Source organism: Meleagris gallopavo, chromosome 17, assembly GCF_000146605.3.
Source record: "Meleagris gallopavo isolate NT-WF06-2002-E0010 breed Aviagen turkey brand Nicholas breeding stock chromosome 17, Turkey_5.1, whole genome shotgun sequence".
Taxonomy (NCBI): Eukaryota; Metazoa; Chordata; class Aves; order Galliformes; family Phasianidae; genus Meleagris; species Meleagris gallopavo.
The window spans coordinates 5627563-5648649 of record NC_015027.2 but is presented as its reverse complement, the minus strand read 5'-3'; the positions used below and the strand labels follow the sequence as shown (position 1 = coordinate 5648649).

At 41.9% G+C, this 21087-nt stretch overlaps 1 protein-coding gene across 8 annotated transcripts in view; it reads left to right on the top strand.

Moving 5' to 3' along the window:
* The first annotated feature begins 234 nt into the window (after nt 1–234).
* Nucleotides 235–21087, top strand: part of KDM2B (lysine demethylase 2B) — a 102921-nt gene continuing 82068 nt past the window's right edge. For 4 of the 8 annotated variants that reach the window (XM_019621026.2, XM_010720121.3, XM_010720116.3 and 1 more), the window contains exons 1-4: nt 3437–3520; nt 4268–4412; nt 6956–7034; nt 11781–11827. In XM_019621026.2, coding sequence (XP_019476571.1) covers nt 3470–3520; nt 4268–4412; nt 6956–7034; nt 11781–11827 — 322 coding nt within the window. In that variant the 5' untranslated portion in view covers nt 3437–3469. Of the gene's footprint in view, nt 395–3431; nt 3521–3947; nt 4146–4267; nt 4413–6955; nt 7035–11780; nt 11828–21087 lie in introns of those variants that run through there. The other 4 variants (XM_019621024.2, XM_010720120.3, XM_019621023.2 and 1 more) reach the window with 4 other exon arrangements.

Here is a 21087-nt window from a genome sequence, read left to right as displayed (position 1 = left end):
ACCCGCGCCTCTCGCTGCCTTCCCTCAGAGCGCTGCCGCCGAGCCCCCCTCAGCCCGCCTCCCCGAAAACCTCCGGCGCTTCACTTCAGAGCTAACCTCCGCCCTCAGCGTTTGTGCAAACTCGTTTATCAGCGAGCGGCTGATAACAGCCGGCCCTTAGCAGAACTTCTCTTGTCAGTGCTTGTAAATTTTGCAATCGCCAACACCGTGCAGTCCTATTTATTTCCCTGCGTTTTATGAAGGAAAAACGAGGTGCAGAGCAGGCAGTAAGCTGGTGGCACAGCTCCGAGGGCCATTGCTGAAGAGCTGAGGCTTAAACCCACTGCTAAAGAGTTCTAGCAAGGAGATGGATGATTCTTGTCATAGAAACGCCAGGCAAGGACCCTGCCTACAGGTACGCACAAGCTGAATCGCTGCAACAGCAGTGCTGTTAGGGATTAAAAGAAGGGGTGGTTTCTGTGACACTGAAGTTTTCCACCTCAAAATAGTAATTGGAACACACCCTAAGTATCTTTGCTTTGGTCTTCTTAGCACCTTTCTCTATTTGCAAGACTGTTCTCTTTCTTATACCTAAAGACAATGACAGAATGTGCACACGCAGATCACACTGCTTTTCTCTCCATTTACACCACCAAACAGCAGCTGACACAGCCAGGGAAAAATCTGGACAATTTGAAGTTTGTAGATATAGTGCCTGAAACAACCTGGTCGTAGATTCTATCTCATTCTTCTCTCAGGAAATAACCAGGGTCGTTCTAATATCAAAAATATCTGTTAGTTAAACTTTGTCTGCAGGATCATTGAGAGACCTCTGTGGAAAGCAGTTTGACTCAGAATTTCCATCATAAAAAACCAACCCCGGATGTGCTTTGCTACTTCTTTCTCTTCCAAGGGTGACAGTAACACTCCATAGGAGTTGTGTGAAAGGCAGCATACAACAGTATTATAAAGTACTACTCTGTTTCATGTGTTTTAAGTCTTAAAATGGACAACAACAATAAAAATTAACACCACACCTCTTCCATTTACAACTATAACAGCGTATCCATTTTCTTCCCTTACGTCCCATTTTACACCTCCATTCTGAGATATAAACTACCCGGGATAATTCTTTTATTTCCAGCCCTAATTACTCACCACTACACACACCTCTCTCCTCTAGAATTAGCTGAAACGATGAGTCACTCGGGCTTAATTAACTTAGAAATGCTTCAGGGAGTTCTGAAATCATGCGGGAGTTCAAAGCTGGGGTTTGTTGATACCTCGGATGAGTGCAATAGCAGAAGGCCGCCAAAAGGGTGTAGTCCTGCACTCTTCCTTCAGCTCACCTCATTCGCCCGTCCATCCTGTAAACTACACTACCCCTTTGGATCTGGCTGCAGAGCAAGAGCACTGACATAACAAAAATATAGGCTTTTTTTCGTATTGAGTTAGTTTTGTGTTTTGATCAGGCCGCTGAACCGAGCGAGCTTCCCTGTGGGTACGCAAACACTAGCCTTAATGTGGGACATACATGCAAGAGAAAGGGAATTGGCCCCTGCAGCAGTAGGCTGATATTGCCCCTAAGTAGAGATAACGCTTACCCATTCTCTGGATCATTTTTGCATGAACACAGTCAGAGGAAGCAGCAGGAGTCCCAGGTTTCTTCCCAGAGAGCCCTCAGAAATCTGTATGCTGTCTTACAGGTACTCACGAAGTTTTCTCTAAAATTGTATTTGGGTATTTTTTTTATCTTACCCCTGGTAAGAAACCATGACGTGGCTCTGGGGGGAGGTGAGCCCTACAGCCCAGCTGCCAGCAGTTAACCTGCATCCTGCAGAACATGGCCTTGATACTGCTCTAAATGGCTTCATCCTATCTAATGCAGCTGGGATGTGATCCTATACATCTTACCACCCCTCTTTTTTCCTCAGTTCTTTTAAGTTTGTGACTTTGTGATTTGGTATTAATACGCAAAATTATTGCTGTCGTATTTCAAAGGGAAAATGAATTGTCGCTTCACTGGAACACTTCTGTCTTAAAACGAGATTACAAACGTGTTTTCTATGTTTGGAGGTTTATAGATTAAAACTGATATTTCTGAAGCATACTTCCATATTTCAGTCATGTGCTCGAGTGCTTCCAGGTGTGTGTGATTAACACAGCCCTTGGTGGGTTGGTTTGGTGCACCGAGAAGCTCAGATAGTTCATGTCCCAAAAAAAGATTGAGAAAAATGACTTGATTTTCTTTTATGTCTATATTCTGTCTTTGCTGGTGGACTTCTATAGAATGGATGGATGATGTGTTTTTTGTCTGATTAGTCTCTAGTAACGTCCATTTATCTTGTACAAGTCCTCTGCTCTCAATCCTGCAGATGTACACATGCATTTAATTTTAAGATTGAGTAATCTTGGCTGAAAGGTCGCCATATACATACAGCTCTTCAGGATTATGGATTAATAATGCACTCCGTATAACAGACATCTGCAACGCACACTTCAATATGTAACCCATACCGTGCTTCTATATGATAATAAAGTTCAGTCATCTGCAAGTAGGAAGATGTTAGAGAAAGATTACATGATTCCTCAAGATTCTGCAAACAGTTGTTGGCAGATGCAGAAAGAGGAACTCACTGCCTTAAGTCCTGTGTTAGAGCCCTTTTCAAGAGACAAGCCTTCATCCATGTGCCTTGGGTTGATACAATGTGGGCCTTTCCAAAGAGATGAGCAGCAAGGCCTGCAAAGTTGAATTTTTGTGTCTTTTATCATAATATTCAGTACATTGATGCAGTGCTTAGAATGTAATTGATGAAGTATGCGAGGGGAAAGCGGATGCCGTGTGCATACGTTGTTCAGCACAAGCAGACGGGAGCAGTGAAATGCCCTATTTAACAAAGAGCTCAGTCTCCACATAAGTGATCTGAGAAAGGCAGCTTAAAGTTTGCTGAGGTTTGTTGTAGCAGAGCCTGTAACTTGGGGGCTGCAAGGTCTGTAGCAAAGGTAGAATCTCATTTAAGTCTCACATCAACTGCAAAAATTGTATGTGTGAAAAGGGAATCAGAGAGAGGAGCACAGCCGATGCCATCAGCCCGTGACCCCACCACGTGCCCTCTGGCGGGGAGGGCTCCAAACTTGCTGCCTGCCCCGCAATCAGATGTTCCCAACAGCCGCTCGTACCTATGGCCACGTAAGGTGCTTTTAGGACTTCTTCAGCCCCCCCAGCCGAGAAACTCCTTTCCCCCACCGCACAGCACTCAGCGCCGGGTTTAAAGCCCCACTCTCTGCCCTCCCCTCGCTCTGCGCTGCCACCCGGCCGCGGTTCCCTGAGACCTGGCACAGCGCATCGCCGCCCCTCCCCTTCCCTCCCCCAAAAAAGTGCTGGTGCAAACTTGCCCAACTCTAGCGAGACCTTTAGCAGCCGCCTTTTGTGTTCCCTCCTCCCTGTTCGTGCCAAACATGCAGGACAGGAACCACTGACAATTAAGTGATGAAACTCTCCAAAAAAATGAAGGCGGAGAAGGACTCTGGAAGAAGATTGGTGTGTAGCCGTCTTCGGTCTCTTTCCTATTTGTGCCTTTTAATTGATTTTGCGTAATTGTTCGCACAGGGAGCGGGGCAGGCTGCAGAGCGCCGTAGTTCGCCACGGAGCAGCGCAGGCACCGGGAGGGGGATTTAACCGAAGGGAAAAGGAGAGGGCACAGAGTTGGTTTCTCCCCGTGGCAGCGGCCCGGGCCGGTGCGTGTCGCACCCCCCGACCCCCAACTCCGGGCGATGCTGTGGGGCGGGGGCAGCGGCATCGACCCCCACCCCCGGCCTCGTTAACCCCTTCTTCCCCCGAATTTGGGCTCCGGTAGAAGCGCGCAGGCTCCGGCCGCGATAAGGGGGTGGGGGAGTGAGGAAATCCATCGGGACGTTACATAATGCGCCCAGCTTTTAAATCGTGGCTTCCGGCTTGGCTATGGAAACCCCGGGATTATGTAAATACCGAAATCTTAACGCTGTGCTCTGGGGTAAATGATACCCCTCTACATCCCCGGAGTGGTCCCGTGTTCACGTGCGGCAAAATAATACCATCAACCGGCGGTGGGGCCACGCGTGTCTCTTGCCCCTGTTTGGTTTTCCCCCAGCTCAGCACCTGTTAACGCTGTCAGGAGATGGAAAAGGTGCTGTAAGCGGCTGGGGCTCGCACCGGGGGAGGTTTGGCGAATGTCGTGCCCCTACCGCTGATCGCATCACCCTCCCCACCGACCCCGCTTTTCCACCCCCTGTGCTTTGTATTTTGCAGCGGCCCGTTGGTAGGAGGAGGTACGATGAGCACGAAGACCTCTCGGACGTGGAGGAAATCGTCAGCGTCAGGAGTTTCAATCTGGAGGAGAAATTAAAGAGCAAAACGTACCGCGGGGATTTCGTGCACTCTATGGATGGGAAAGGTACGGCCACGGCCGCCTCCATGTGTCGGGCACCGGGGAGCCGCCCCCTGAGCCGGGTGCTTTGGCTGCCGGTGCACCCACGAGCCGCTGGCAGGGCCGGGGCTTCCCCACTCGCTAAGTTCTTTGTGTTCCCGGAGCGTGTTGAGTTACCGGAGCGGCTCGGAGCGCCCGGTGCCGGAGTCCCGCGGGGGCAGAGCCGCAACCCTGAAGCCGGGACTGTCACCGAACTGCTCATCTGAGGGCTCTGCCTGAACCCCTTTCCCCAGGGAAGGGTTTTGCTGTAGTCCTCCCGAAATGTCTTTAACTTCGGGGCCACTAATTTAGTTAAGAAACTTTCCGTTTTTCACCCAGGCTTCATTTTGCACGAGCGTTTAAGCTTCCTTCTAAAGAAAAGCTAGTGTGGTGGAGAAATTAAATACCTATCTTGTTTAGGCTAGTGTGGTGGAGAAATTAAATACCTATCTTGTTTAGGAAGGTGTTTAGGAGATAAGCTTAGCCCTGACCCCTTCTTCCTCTGAAATAAACACAAACACCTATTCTTTTTTAGCTCGAAAACATTAATTAATTTTCCAGAAGCTCATTCTACCCTCACTTTACGAGTGTTCCGGTGGCTGCCATCGCTCTGTGCTGACCTTCACCCTGCTGTGCAGCCCTAAAGTCTCTGGGTAGCATTCCCCTATCTGAGGAACCTAAAACAAATGAATGTCTTTTGTTACTTTGTTGTAGTCCATATCCACTTTGTTCAACTCCATAAGGGATTTATAAGCTTGTTGGGGTGTTATAAAGAATGGCTCTGCCTTTCTATTCACTCTTCTTATTTCTTTACTATTGCTTTATTTTTTTCTCGTAAATCCAGGTGCTGAATTGAATCGAGGCAGAACAATCACTGTGTTTACTAACAATAAAAAAAGTCAGGTTATATGAACATGTGAAATTGGTTGAATGATATTTACTTCTATCTCCTATGTCTTTATTTTTAATGATAACTCTTCTTTGACTTTTTTTCCTGCCAGGACTGGGGGCTGGAGATTTTCTTCACAATCATCATAGCTGCTTGTTCTCTAGGCTGTAAATCTGTCTCTGCTTCTTCAACTGTTGTTATTCTTGGTATTTGTAGACTTTTTTCTTGGATGAAAGTTTCCTTCAAAATAAATAAATTATGGTTTATTGAACTAAGGCCAGATCTGTTAGAAGATGAATACGCATTAGAAATGGAGGTTTATCTAATACAGAAATACTTAATTGGTATCTTAACTAATTAGAGTATTAATTATCCTTATCTGCAGACTGGTGGAAATAACGTTTTTGCAATTTTAATGTTTTTGTAAATAACTATAATTAAAGTGCTCTGATGTGACAACTCTAGGTAGAAATATTTCATCAATTCATGTCATAGGTAGAAACTGAATGTGGCAAGGAGAAGTTTGTTAAGGGAGAGGGAAATAAATTCAATGGCATGGGAGCTTAGCCTCTGCTCTCCCTATTTCTTACAGTAGAAAAACATCCTCGATACATACGCTGGAGCCTGATGAAGTTTTTATACTCTCCCAGGCAGCATGCATGCTGGTCTGAACGTACCCTGTTATAATGCATTCAGTGTTTTGTGTCTTTGGCAGCGTCATGCTTAGCTGCTAAAGATTCAAACAATACTTTCCACTTTAAGGCAGCACATTGAATGCCAGTTCCAAGAGAACTGTGGGGTTTTGCAGGCACTGCTCACTCAAATTGCTGCCTTGTAACTTTCTAATCCCTGAATCACTGCTATTGTATCAGACCACCGCATAAAGAAATCCCCAGGAAAGCTTAAATCCGTGTAATCCTCAGGGTGAAGCAACAAGGTGATGCTGGTCAGTGTTAACAAACTTGCATTTAATTTTCAGTTTGTTGGTGTGCTATTCTGTGACCTCCACACCAAAACTATTCATTTTCACCACCTTCTTAAATGCCAACAGCTGTACACAATTTCTGTATATCAGTTCCTGCAGTTAGATTCCTAATTAATTAAGGGGAATTTCATCAGCTGAAAGTAATAATCCTCACATGGAAACAAAACACATCTGCAGGATCAGGGCTTTGTGCTATACTTAAATAATGCTTGGAGGGAAACTTTCCCCTAGTTAAAAAAATAAAAATAAAAATCTATAGCTTGAAATGTATAATGTAAGAACTTAAGTTTCAGTTACTCATTTACCCCAAAAGTACTCTGCTGATTTGCAGCAATTTAGTTAGGATTCTCTTTTAACTATTAATTAGCTATTTCATTACAACCTGTGTGTTGCAGCCCAGATCGTAACTGACCAAGTGACTGGACGCTATTCTATGTGCATCAACAAACAGGAAAAATAGAGCAGCTCGGAGAGTACTGCCTGTCATTTGGTTTCTGGTTTGGACCTAAAATATGCATTCTCTTTATATTTTTCTCTTTGTAATAGCGGAGTTCTTTGGTGAGACAAGGAGGACAGGTTGCATTTTGAGAGAATGCAATGTGAGGTGCTAATGCCATTGTAATTGATTTTGGATTTCTTTATTCCTTATTCAAACAGATTTTACTTTTGAGTATGTGCAAAGAGAAGCCCTCAGAGTTCCACTTATCTTCAGAAATAAGGATGGACTGGGAATTAAGTAAGTTACCACCAAATCTTGATTAAGAAACACTTTTATAAAACCACCATTATGCTTTGCTCTTATTTTTGATGGTTCTTCCAATGATCTCAAAAGGTATTGCAGTTAGTCAGACTGTCAGCCCCCTTGAGAAAGAGAGTAATTTTTTTTCTACTTAAAAACAAACAGATAACGAGTTCTATAAAACTTAAGTGCATCTAGTGCTGTTCTATACAATCAAAACAATAAATCCGTGATACAGTCAGAAATAAAATTCAAATATTCTTGCTTCCAATCAGTGCTGCAAAGACGGAACAGCCACCCTTCAGTTTTTGACTTCTCAATCATTTTCTGTGTTACATGTGGAAAGTCGAATGTTGCTTTTTTTCCTTGATAATTTTATGTCCTCAGAGTGTTATTACTTCATAAATATTTAAAATGTGGTGTTACTAGAGTCTGAGTTCGCATTTTCTTAATACCAGCCATAAAGCATTTGGTATTTTAATAAGCAAATTCTACAAGACCTTTTTAATAAATGTGACAGTGTCGAAGAGAGTATGTAGCAGAAATACTGAGTCATGGCCTGAAGCAATGATGGAGCACCTGGTGGGAAGGCAGGGCCAACCCAGGGGAGCTCAGGTGCAGGCAATGGATGTGAGTGATTGGAAGGGGTGGAGCCAGGATCCAGCCCTTCCCAGCCCTGGTTTAAAGGTTGGCAGTGGAGGTGAGGGGATCTCTCTGGAGATCCTGCCTACTGGAGGCCCTCCAAAGGTAAGCAGATTCATTGTTATTTCGGTGCCCATGGCTGCTGCATTTTGGACTTATCCTCACTTTCTGCAGTTTAGGACTTCGCTACCCTGCTATTATTGCTGTTCTTTTCATTGTGTTATAGAGTTACACCGTCACATTGTAGTGTTACTGAGTAATATTAAAAAGTTCAACTATAGATTGTGTGACTGATAAAATATAATCTCTTTTTATATTTTTGGGTACTTCAACTATGTAACTGATTATATCTGAATGATGGAAAATTAATTCTGTGAAAGAACTATTATTTCACTCAACTTCAGCTGAGCATCTCACAGTTTAATGCCATGAGTTATTAAAAAATTGGGTATTAACAAAGCCAAGTTACCTCAGTGTAACCTAAAGAGAGGCCAGATTACAGGTCTATTGTGCTGAGGCCCAAAAATGGCCTTGCTCAAATGCTTATGTGTATGTGCATACACAGCATGTGTCAGTCATCAGAGAGTACCACTTAAAGGTGAGCTACCTTTTTTAGGTAATTATTATCAAGGTAGTTCAATAAATAGAATGTCTAATGCACAGAATGCATGTGAAGAACTACCAAGACCAAGTGTAGCATCAATCTTCGTTTTCAGTTGGCTTTTTGGAGATCTGGCAGTTAAAATAATGAGTCCTTTGACTTCAAAGCTGGATTGTGAGGAGGTAGAAGAGGAATAAACACTAATCCACAGTAAGAGTTTTGGAGTCACTTTCCTGATTCTTCTGTATGCTAATGCCTTGAGTGATGAAGGAGAATGAGTGGTGAAGGAGAATAAGTGCTCCATTTTGCTGTGATAAGCTTAAAATATTCTCAGCAGCTAGACTTAACTAGCCAGTGTTTCTGTTTCCTACCAACCACTGGTATCATTCTAATACTGGAGATGGAATTCACCACCAAAGAAGAAAGAGGAGTAAAATACTGAAGCTTTCTTTAAGAATATTTCTGAGCATAGAATTCATATCACCAACCTCCTTATCTTGATCAGTTAATATGCTGATAAAAGTAAGAGCAAATTTATCTGATATGAGCTTTGAATGGATCCTGCATGGATTCAATGGACTTGTCCATTTCACCGTAATGGAAATATAAAATCAGTTCAGAGTCAGCTGGGTGAGTTGGTCTTGTATTTCCATTCTCTTCTGAATCACTGACTGCTGTGGAGGATTAAAATGTTATAAGAGATTACTGATCTACAAATTCTAGGACACTTCACATTCTAATTTTTTTTTTTTTCCTGAAATGAGCAGGAGTTATTAGTTTGGAATTGGATATTGTGAAGGAATTTCACATAGTTGGGTGTAAATGCCACTAGAGTGAGAGAAGGTTGGAGACACGATGTATGTATATTTTAAATGGTAGAAGTGAAATGCATGAGCAGTCTTTCCAGTTTGACACTCTGCAAGGTAACACGGTATAATTCTATTTAGAGTTTCACTTCTTGTATTATCAAGGGTGGCTGGCATGCAGTATACACCTTTTGTGTATGGATGTGTAGATATAGAAAGACTCTGTGTGTTGTATTCCAGTGAGATCAAAATAGTACTGACACTTGCCTAATTGATTTTAAATACTTAGTCTCCTTATCCTGACATCTGCTGCTTGAAATAATGATTGTTGCAGCATGCTGCCTTACATCAGTAGAGTGAGATGGGCCAGTTTGCTTTTGGATTTGGGTCGTTTGCTGATGATGTTCAGGAAACTTATATTCCTCTTCAGGCTCTGGAGAAAACCATGCTTTTTTGGTCCTTTCTAGTAATACTGTCTCCTGTTCATGGCAGGCTGTATTTGACACTTATGGATCACCTAATCTACCATATACGCGTAGGGTGACTTTTGAGATGCAGTAGTCTATAAAATACGTGATATGAGAATTTCCACACTTGTGTTTGATGTAAAGCAGTCAGCTTGCACGTCTGTGGCTGGCAGATGTACAAAGCATAGCTGAACAGTCTGGTGACTGACGGGATACTCCAAAATGTTGAGAAATAAGATGAATGAGGATAAAATATTATAACTGAACTTTGGAAATTGATTTCATGTGCATTTCTAATCATTGTGAGCTGTTACTTCTATAACTAGAAGCAGAAGGATCTACCTGTGATCCATTAGCAGAAGGTAATCTTGTTTTCATAGAGTTATTTGATCGTTTTTATTGCTGTATCTCAGGGAGAAAAGGGAGCTTGGAAATAAGTTGTCTCTCTTGTCTGAACATAGAGCAGTAGCATATATAGGAGTGACTGTGGCAGTTATGCTGAGTGAAGCTGAGGGTGGAATACAGTAATTTACAGTCTCAGCAGCAAGCAGAATTGGCTTGATTTAAAACTGGACCTCCCAAGGTGTGACTCAGCTACAGTATGGGTTCTTGTAGTTGAAACCTGCTGTTCAAGCTTGAAATTCTTCTCTTGGTGGAATCTTTGTACAACGCATCCTGAGGATGCAGAGGAAAAAAACAAGGATATGCCAGGTGTGCTCTCCAAACAGCGATTAATTTTATTTGTAAAGTTGATTTTCAGCTGCTGCTGGAGTTCTCAGAAAGAATGGGTTTGCTTGCATGCATCTGGCTTAGGTCTGTTCTCTGTTTTGGCTGTTGAATTTATTTTGATTTCTGCAAGTCTGAAGAAGATTGCTCATCTTTGCACCTGTCATAAAGTAAAGGCAAACTTTGGCACTTGACGTAAGCCTTGCTTATTCTTATTGCCCCCAAAGCATCCTCCTTCACTGCTTCTGACTTCTTAGAGCTTGGATATTAAGATGAGCTTTATTCAGGCTGCTCCGTTTTGGCAAGGGGGTGAATTCCAAAGCTGTGGGGCCCTCATCAGTAAATGCAAAGATGTGAGGGTTGGCAGCAACCTAACAAAGGATATTGTGCAGCCTCCTCATTCCACCGGAGGAAGGTGATAAAGGTGAAGTGAGTGAACAAACAAGTTTTGGCAAATAGTTCTGAAGATACACACGTGACAATAAGTGCATTTTTTTAACTAGCTTTTGGTGTTTTCTTAATATAAGAACTCTAACAGTTTGCATATAGGCTGTATACTTCTGATTCTAACAGAATTGTGTCAAAAGCACTATACCACAAGCAAGTTGTTTGTTTACCACCCATGGCAGTGGGACAGAGCTCCTAACTGGCAGTTCCTACAGGGCTGCTTTTCATCACAATTCCTTCCTCAGTCTTGTGCTATACGAAGATGTGAAGTGTGAAATAATCTCATTATGAAGTTAATCAACTTAAAATCCCCGCTACTGTTTTTGTTTTCTTTTTCCACCCAGTCAATGAACTGCAGACTCTTAATCTCCTGACACTTAAAATTCACTCACTCTATGTATATTAAACACTTAAGATATTGTAAGTGATCTTATAAATCTGTCAACATCAGTGAACCAATTATGAAATCATTTATCTCTCAATTAGCCTGAATTGAATCAAACTTCTGCACCCATCAAATATGCTGGGTTGTTTTCTGCTAGGCAAGGAGGTTTGGAATAGCCTTTACAACAAAGGGGCTTATATTTGTTATTTTTGGTTCTTTATTTCTAAACTGAGAATCCAGTCTATGATGATGTGACTTTGAACAACTTACTTTACTCTTCTCTGCCTCAGTTTGTGTCCATTGGAAAAGCTGGAGAGTATACAGATAGTACACTGAGTTGCCTTGCAGAAATGAGCTATGAAGATTTGGGATTTCATTGAAATAACTTTTCCAGCCCCTTCCCTTTTCTCCCACTCCAGTGCTGCTAGAGTGCTTGAAGAGACACCTCTTCTGGTTTATTATGAGCAGAGGAACTTTTATATGCTTGCCAGTGTAAGGGCACTGTGTGCCATTAACACTTGCACTGTCCATGCTTTAGAGAGGCCTTGCTTGGTTCTACCTACTGTATTATGGACAGAGGCCACTATATATTCTCCTTTATTATGATAACAAAAGTGTGCCTGTACTTACCCTGATGGTATTTAACATTGCTTTCTTTGCTGATTATAGAATGCCTGACCCGGATTTCACTGTCAGAGATGTGAAGCTATTAGTGGGTAAGTCATTTTGAATTAAATCTATACAAAACAGAATTGCTTTGAAATACTTGTCCAGTTGTGTTTGTAGACATTTGTGATAACAGAATCTGGGAAAAGGAATGAAAAAGCAATTTGTAAATTAAAAAGGCTGGAGAAAACCCTAATTAGTAGTGCTGACCAGGCTCTGATCTCATGCTGGATAATGGGCCATTTAAAGGAAAGTGAATGCTTTTGCTCTTAACAGATGTCCTACATACACTTTTGTGATCTTGGAAAGCAGCAGTTCCATTGGCCGAGTTCCTCTTTTTTATTTGTTGTAGAGCATCTGTTGGTAAAAGGTCTGATCAGAGCCCTATCACCTCTTGCCTGTGCTCTCCTCACACACTTTATCAGTGTCAGGACAGGTCAATGCATGGAGGAAAGGTTGCTGAAGGGACTGAGGACAAAGCTCTGCAAACTGCCTGTCTTTGATAAGAGACAAAGCAGAAGTGGTGACTGCAGTCATCAAATGTTTCCTAGCAATTTTGGCAGAAGAAAGAAACCTAAAGCAACATTCTGAATAGGAGATTGCATAGTATGTTTCTTTGAAATCTTCTTTTACTTAAGATGGATATGTTTATACTGTCTCTGCAATGGTTACTGAAAAGTGACTGCACTCTGCTGAGGCATGGCTGTGGAGCTAGCAGAGCGCTGGATTGCGTAGCTGCTGTCCTTCAGAGGCCTTTAGCTGCATTCTTGTGACCTACAGTTTATTGTTGTTATTCACCTGCACTGTGGTTGGAGTTAATCTTTTAGATCAGTTCCATTCTGAAAGAGTTTTTGAGAATTGGTTGAATTTGATAATCAATAGGAATATCACGTCTGTGAAGGCTGCTGTTAAGAAAAACAAAGGAGAAAAACTTGTGCTGCATTTCTCTTAGTTGGGGTTATCTGTGAAAGAGAGGTTATCTCTGCTAACCTTCCTTCACAAACAAAACTTGGCGATGTTGCTTAATTTATGATCATTTATAAGCTCCTTTTAAGAACCTTTTTGGGTTAAAATGTTAAAGTGCTGTGGGAAGTGCAATTTAGTAGCATTGCTGTTGGTCAATTTGCAGTTAAATCAGGAAATAGCTTGAGAGTATTTGTAATTCCCAACTCTTACAGGTTTCCTAAATGCCTGCATGAACACGTTTAGATACTTGACTACCTCTTTTTGTTGTGGAGATGCCAAGTGCTAGGCCCTGTTTGCAGTGTTCTGTGAATTTGCTTCATAGCTGAGAAGTTGCCACTTTTGCTTCTGGAAGTGCTGGAGTTGGTGCTCAGATGCTGAGATGTTTTGGTGCAGTGTAGCGTTGTATAACAGCACTGTTTTTCCTGTCTAACAGTCAAAGTGTGGGAGTTGCATTTCCTCAAGATTGTCTCCTGAAATATTGGGGTGGAGATTCCTGTGTACATGGCCAGCAAAGCAGGAGGATGTTTATAAAACAATGGAGCAAAAATAACAATTGTAATTAACTTTTAGATTAACTTTAATGTAGAAGTGTGTCCTTCCTCCCAGCTGGTTCAGCAATCCACCGTGTGCTCTAGGCCAGGTACTGCATGTCACGTATCTTTTTTCACTGGATTTGGACAAACTCTCTTGAAGCCACTGTGGTGAACCTGTAATTTGGTACAGCACGTTGTCACCTGTTGTCTTTTATTTTGTAATACAATTATGACTTCTGGCATCACAGATGGAAACTTTGATTTTAAAAAATCTGAAATATTTGGGGAATTGATGGTAAGTTACATCTTAATAAATAAATAAAACCCACACGTGGTTCTTATGGGGCATTGTGTGTCACTGCAATTTGTGCTGTATGTAACAGTTGCACTGAGACTAACAGCAAATAGGAACAAAGCTAAGAATTGGTCCTTGCTTTACTTTTACATACTAATGACTTTGAGAAACACTGAATAATATCCATATTGCATATCATTGCTGATTTTTAAAAATCTTTATATGTTTCACTCACTTTCTAATGTTCCAATAAAGCAGATGAGAATTGTTTTATTATCATCTCCTCTGACCCTGAATTTTCTGACAGACTCCTCAGGTCTTGTATGGAACTCAGGTCAATGCGTTTCCTAAGTCAAAGGTTTTCTTCACAACTGGAAGTGGATTAATGTTTTTGCAAATGCGAAGTGATTGTAACTCAGTATTTGAATGTGTGTGGGTGTTGATAGAGAATCTATCTTGAAAAAGTTCTGTCCTGTTTAAACTTGTTAGTTTTTAAGAGCTCATCATTATAATATGCTGGTGCTTAAAATTTAAACCTATCGTTTGTTCTCTTAGAGTCAGGGAAGTGTATTTCTTATAGAACACTTTAAAGAGAAAGTGTTGGTTATTCAGTAGAAAGTTATTGACCTTTTGGTCTCAAATGATTCTGAAATTAATTTGCATTTACAGTGTGATTGTTATATCACTTCTTATTTGAGCATCTATAAGTAATAAGGAAATAAGAAGCTAAGCTACCAAATATTGTTAAATCTCACCTTAACTCTAGCCTGTGACAACAGTGAGGAGGGAAAAAGTGATTTTCTTGGTTGCTCATTGTCCTTATTTGTACTTCTGTGTCCATTTCTTAAGATTTCAGCAAACTTCCAAAGAATTGTTGCCATTGCTTTTTGGGATTTGTTTGTCTTTCATTGTTTAAAAAATGCCAATAGCAGCTGTTATTTAGTTTGGAGATATTTGTGACCTGCATGCTGGTTTGCATGAATGTGCACCCATGTGTAACACGTGCAAAAGGCCTTTCCATACAGTAGCTTTAAAGGACAAACATCTGAAACTGCACAGCTGGGATAATGGTTATGAGTAGACTCCTGTCTTGTAGGGAAGATATCCTGTATATTTTCCAAGTCTGAAACAATGGATTAATTTCAGCAGTTGGAATTTGTCTTGTCTGTGAAATGGCTTTGAGCCAAGAATACAAAGGGAGAAGAGAAAAGGAATTCCTGAGCTGCCCAGGAACTTGAGATAACTCTTGAAAGAAGACTAAGTCCACTGTAATTTAATAACAATTGGGCTTTGATTTCATTGCCTAAGGTGGTTTTGATTGCTAGTTCTGAAGAACAGAATGTCATTATCATCTTTTCATCAGCTAGCTGACTTAAAATTTTGCAAAGAGGGTCACTGGCCCTCTTAGCAACTCCGTAAACATCTACACTAGAAGTTGGAGTGTTATTTCTTTAGGCTTCTTATTTCTGCTTTTGGCATGCAGTGCTGGTACACTGATATTTTCCAGGACTCTCTTGTGACAGTTTCTTCCACCAGTGATGCTGTTGAGCTGCAGCTGAAGTTTGCCACACATGGGCAGAAAAATGTTATCTTTGTAGATGTATGTGCCTGAATCTCCAGTCAGGCCTGTGTGAATGTTTTATGTGAATTTCAGCAAAGAAAAAGGGCAGTACACTTGCCAAGGTTAACCTAGGAATGAGGCAGGAGAAAAGTCATTGCCTTGTTGAAAGTCAAGCAGCAGTTGACCATCTCTAGTCTTTGCTGTCTCCAGATTCAGGAACCAAATGCAATCATTTGCTTTTATCTTTGACGTCAAAGGGCCAAAGCATTCTCTGTGCCTCTGGGTTCTGTAACATGCATCACTTCATTTTACTGCAGGTTGGGACAATATCCTCTTGGATGTAGCTTTGTGGGATGTAATGTCTGTACATCTGCAAAGCCGAGCTTGCAATCCAGGCTATTGGCAAAAGGGGTTATTTCAAAAAGTGCTGAGGATCTTAAAGAAAGATGACTTGCAGTTATTGTGACTCCTGGGCTGAAGAGGATAAAGTTGTGACCAGCACAGTCACTTGTATAGGATCAGTAGCATTGCTGTATGGCATTTGCTGTGCCCAGCCAGAGCAAGTAGAGGACTTAATGTTGTTCATGGCGTGATGTAGCACCTGACACTTTTTTAATTTACATCACTAAAGGTTTATTAGAATAATTAAGTATAGAAGCAGCAAAGAATGTATCATCAGACATGTATGTCAGCAGTGCAAATGTGTTCAGCTTTTTGCTAGCTACTCCAAAAAGCTGAAAACAAACCAGATTAACTGTTTCTGAGTAACTGCTTCCCAGTGATTTTGTTTTATTGTTATTCATTCCTCCTACATATTTGCTCCACATCTCAAACTGATCTGCTCTGAAAATTGCATCATGGCTGAGTTCACATCAAACTTAAAAACAAGTTGAGAGACTCATAGGGTAGTCTGAAGGCAAGTAGGGGGAATTTTGACTTAATCTATGTACAGTTCCCCATCCTGTGAAAGGAAATTAGTCGTGCAGAGACAAAAGAAGAACAAAGCAGCCACACACTGCAGTTCATAAAACTTTCCATCATTCTTCTGAATGCCTTTTCTACAGAGCAATGCTTCATTTGTTCCAAGGCAGTTGTGAAATTGGAGACTGAGAGGAGTGAAGAAGGAGGCTCATTAGAAAAGCTTGTTTATAAAGAGTAATTTCCAAAACTAACCTGCCTGCCTAAAGGAAGTGCACAAGTGCACCCTCAGTCTTGCACTGAGGTCTTGGTGAAGATGTTTGGTTCTCCGTGTGCAGGGATTTGTCCTGTGAATTGGAGCACAATGTTTAGAGACAAAGGGCTGAGCTAGGAGTCACCAGATGCTGCACCTCCAGGAGGCACTGCTCTCTTCCTCCTGTTCAAATAGTGTGGTTTTTTCAAAACACAATGGATGAGACTTTTGTATAAGAGTCCAAGCTCATCTTAGTTTGTACAAGAAACCTCTTCTTCCATATTTACATTAATTGTAAGATTCTTCCTCTTGTTCCTGATGTTTATTTGTCCCATGGTATGAGCTGTTCCTGCCCTCCTCTCTGAATTATTTTCATGTGAGCAGAATGTTGAAGCATCTAATTAGCAGGCTGTAAGTGAGACTGCTGGAGTGCTGACCAGAATGGACCTAATGACAGTGGACTCATTGCTCTCATTGTTTAGAAGGGCAGCATCTTCATAGTGCTTTTATAAAACAACTTGTGGGCTTGTTCTTCAGCCTCTGTGAGAATTGACATAAAGGATGCTCAGGATCCTGCACAATGTCTGTGTTCATCAGGTGGCTCGGGGCCATGGGTGGCAGCTCTGATAGCTGAGGTGCCAGGGATCCAGCAACATTTTGAAGATGGGAGATAAAGCTGAGTTGTTGTAGGACGAAACTGGGATGTTTCCCATGAGTGTCTGCAAAATAACTGCATGTAGGTGCTGTTTTCTTTGATCCAAAACCAAGGCCTGTGATTTAAGGGTGCTGAGCTATAGACTTGGCTATCATTTTTTTCAAAGGGAAAATGGAACATCAGTAAGCGGTGTAGGTTGAGGCCAGCAATTTGCCTCAGGTGTTTTAAAGCTATTTTTGCACTATCATAGGAAAACTTCATTGAGATTTTATGAAAACATTTCCTTCAACATACTGTTCTGTGGCCAGAATATGTTTTAAAATCTCCAATATTCATTTCAAACTTTTTTAATGAATCAAGTTCCAGTTGCCCTCCCAATGATGCTGCTGGGACTTCCAGTGTGCTTTGTGCTCTGAGGCTTTTCTGTAATAAGGAACTCTGCTGAGTTGGATCTCAACCAGATCAGCAAATAAATGTTACTACTGAAACAGTAACTTCCAGGTGCCCTGAAAGTAGGATGGAGTCAAACCAATGGTCTGTCACTTAAGTGGTTTATATCGTGCTGCTGGTGTGAGCTGCCTAAACTTCTAGCAGTTGCATTTGTTTTTCTACATGAGAACTAGATAGAGGAAACAGAAGGACCATTTAAAAAAAAAAAAGTGCTGTTCTTCTGAAGTGATTAATTCCAGTTCTTATCTGGCAGGTGTCTCTTTTTTCAAGTGCTGCACTGAGGAAACACTGGCACATCCCTCTTGTCTCTTCTTTCTTTTCCCTTGAGCGACCTCTCCTGTTTCCTTTGCATCTGTCCTGTGTTGGTGAGGCTGCTCTATGGTACATAACTCATTTCAACCCCAATCTCATCATAGTTTTGGAGAAAGTGGAGAGAAATCCTTTCAGCCTGGATCATCTCAGCAGCTGTGGACCAGTAACAATGGGAGGGATCAATGTACCTGGCTGCAAGCTGCAGCAGCCTGATTTGGCGGTTGGTTTTTGTTTGTCGTGAGATCTGTGGGACAAGCAGCACGTATGCTGAGACACACTCATGTCACTTCTGACCTGTTTCTTCCTTGCTCAGATCTAGGGAGAGTCAAGCCAACTGGGTGCAGTGGGCAAATTGTGGGGCTTTGCTGGGCTCCCTCTTGGGCAGAATTAAAATTAGAAACTACTTAGAACCTCCTTGAATTTTTGTACCATGCTCTGGTGCCAGACAATCATTTTGTCATCCGAGTTGGCATATAGTTTTTGCCATTGCTGCCTATTGTCACCTGTTACAGCATTTCTATTCTTAATGCTACTCATTGGCACTGCTTCTAACAGCACTTTTTCTTGTCCTGCCAGTTAAGTCCAAACTGGTGTCCTGCTCTTCCCTTCCTTCTCTCCCTGCTTCTGGTAGTGCTCTCTTGTCTCCTTCCTGCTTGCAGGCTTGGGCTGGGTGAGGTGCCTCAGAAGGCCGAACAAGGAGAAACCTAACCCAGCCTTCTTCCTCCCTCACACAGAGCAGGAGGACTTTCTATTTTTGTTGTGTCCCAGTTTAGCTCTCAGCATTGATGCTGGGCTAAGGCATGATACATGTCTTATGACATCTGTTGAGTGAGCCTTGATTCACAATTATATCTGTGCAATAAGATAAAAATTTTCTTTGCTCCTTCCTTACGCTTAATAAAAAAAATATTGTGATGTTTGCCTATGTTTAGCATGTCTGCTGCCTTGCCATTTTGGAAGTAGAACCATCCCTATTTTTAGAGCTGAGCTTCCTGTTTGACCACTCTTTAAGTTTGTCCTTTGCTTAATACAGTAAAACTCTTCCAAAAATAAATAAAAATCTTAGTTAAACTGAGACAGTTCTGCTAAAAAGTCATGTTCCTGTCCAGATATAAACAGCAGCAAATCCTCTTTGAATGAATGCTGTAACAAAAATCAAACCTCTCTAAAAGATATATACCTATGATGTCAAAACACAAAAAGGGAATTGAACTGATGTGTTGATGTGGTCACTGTTATCTCAATGCTTCTGTCTACAAGTGGATTTAAAACTAGTTGTATATGTGGAAAAAGCAACCAGACCAGCTCTTTAGATTAACTGCCTGTAACAATGCTGTTCTTCTGCAATAAGCTTAGCTCATCCAGGCTAGAAAACAACTATCTTATCCTAGGGTAGCAGCATGCGGAGTCTTAAATATTTCATGATAGCTGGTGTGTTTTAGTGTCATAAGTTACCCTAGTCCAAAATGACCTTTGTAGTTATAACTTTACCTAAGTATTGATCAGCATGTTTTGGAAGTTTGTTGTAACTACAGCTATATATGTCTCAAGCTGCTCCTGCTGCAGCTTGGAAACTTTTTTGTGTGGCTTTCTATGGCTGAGGTTTTATCTTAAAGAACTGCTGGAAATCACAGTTTAATATCTTTACATCTACACAAAAAATAACAGCTTCTACATAATGCCACTGAAACACATTATTTGCTATGAACCTCTTTTAGTCCTATAATGTTAAAGTTTAAGACTTTGCTAGCTTAAGCTCTTCCTATAGACGTGCTCTAAATGAACCTTGTGCTGTATGAAGAAATCTAACAGCATGGCTTATTGCGGTTGGCACTTCTATAGCAAATGGCAGAGCTGCTGATGGTAAGGATGGAAGATGGGGAAGGTACTTGTTGGGTGCAGGTAGCCTTGCATCTCTGTAAGAAGGAAATAATCTAACCCCACTGAAAGGCTCCTGGTGTGGGAAGGGCTCCAGCCTGGGGCTGTTTCTGGCCCTGGTGCTGCAGGACAGGAGGGCAGTGGCTGGGGCCTGTCCTGTGGTGGGGAAACAACGGCTGGGAGAACCACCATGGGGACACAGAGGTGTGTGGAAGTGTCCAGCTGGACTTCTGCTGCCATTTGTTCTTCCGTGTCCTCTGGAGGATCTCAGACATGGGATGCATTTCTGTAACTAAATTTGTACTGATGTTGGTTCTGAAGCATGGGGAAATCTCATTAGTAGCTCTATTTGAGCAAGGACGTTCTGCTCTGATTCTTGTCCCTCCAGCTGGTACAGGCTATCACGTATCTCTGCTCTCCAGCTCAGAAGCTCCAGAGGGACTGACTGGGATTCAGGTCAAAGCTGCAACTCTAGGTACAATTAACCCACTAGTGAAGCCAGCAGGCTTCCTTGGGCTCTGCCAAAATCCTACGTTGCAATCTGGGGATGTTTTTCCCTGTAAAAGAATAAAGATCAAGAGGGAGCAGCAGACCTGGCCCTCAGCGTTCGAAGTTGGTTTCTGACTGCAGGCATCAAGCTATTCATTATGCACAGATCTTAATTCTGTCACAAATGGTTAAAATAGTTCCCAAAGATAGCTTTATCCTCTTAATGTGGACAGGCTTAGTAGCATCTGGGAAGTGGTAAATTGCACACAGCCTCAGAAATTCTGCCTGAACTCACATCTCTCAGCCTCCGTATGTTCCTTTCTCTTGTTCTTCATTGGTCTCTCTTTCTGGATAACATTTAACCTTCTCCTAGAGGCAGGAAATAGGTGGGACAGCTGAATCTTTTCAGGAGAGAGGAGGAAAAAAAGCTGGCAGTAAGCCAGAGCCACTGGGAAGTGGGCAGTGAGCTGAGGCTGTGAACCTGTAATTACATGTCTCAAATTTTGTAAGCAGTGCTCCAGAAATCATTATGTACAGGGTGTTTGATAGTGCTGTGGTTTAAAAGAAAAACAGCCCCTCTAATTACTCTCTAATTCAGAAGTCAAGTGACTGTCAATTCACATCTTAGCTCTTCTGCTTGTAATTGATAATCAGGTACATCTAACAACCCTGTTATTGAACTGGGCCTCATATTTTTAATTCATCAGGTAACTGCTGATTTTCCTTTCAGAAAGGGTAATTGAGAGGCTGTATGAGGTCGCTTCCAGTGCGGCTGAGATCAAACCTAGATTGTACTATGACACATCTGAGACTGCCACAAAGCCCTTCAGATTCAATTTTTCAGTATCAAAGTGCTTAACCCCTCTGGGCTGTGGTCTCTGCTTTAATCCTCAGGCTGGCGCTAATTTAGGGGCTGTTTAGTATGACTTTGCCCCAGCTGCTAACCTGATGAGTGGAAAATGAACTTTCCCCCTAGATAGTAATGTTAACAGTTAAAAAA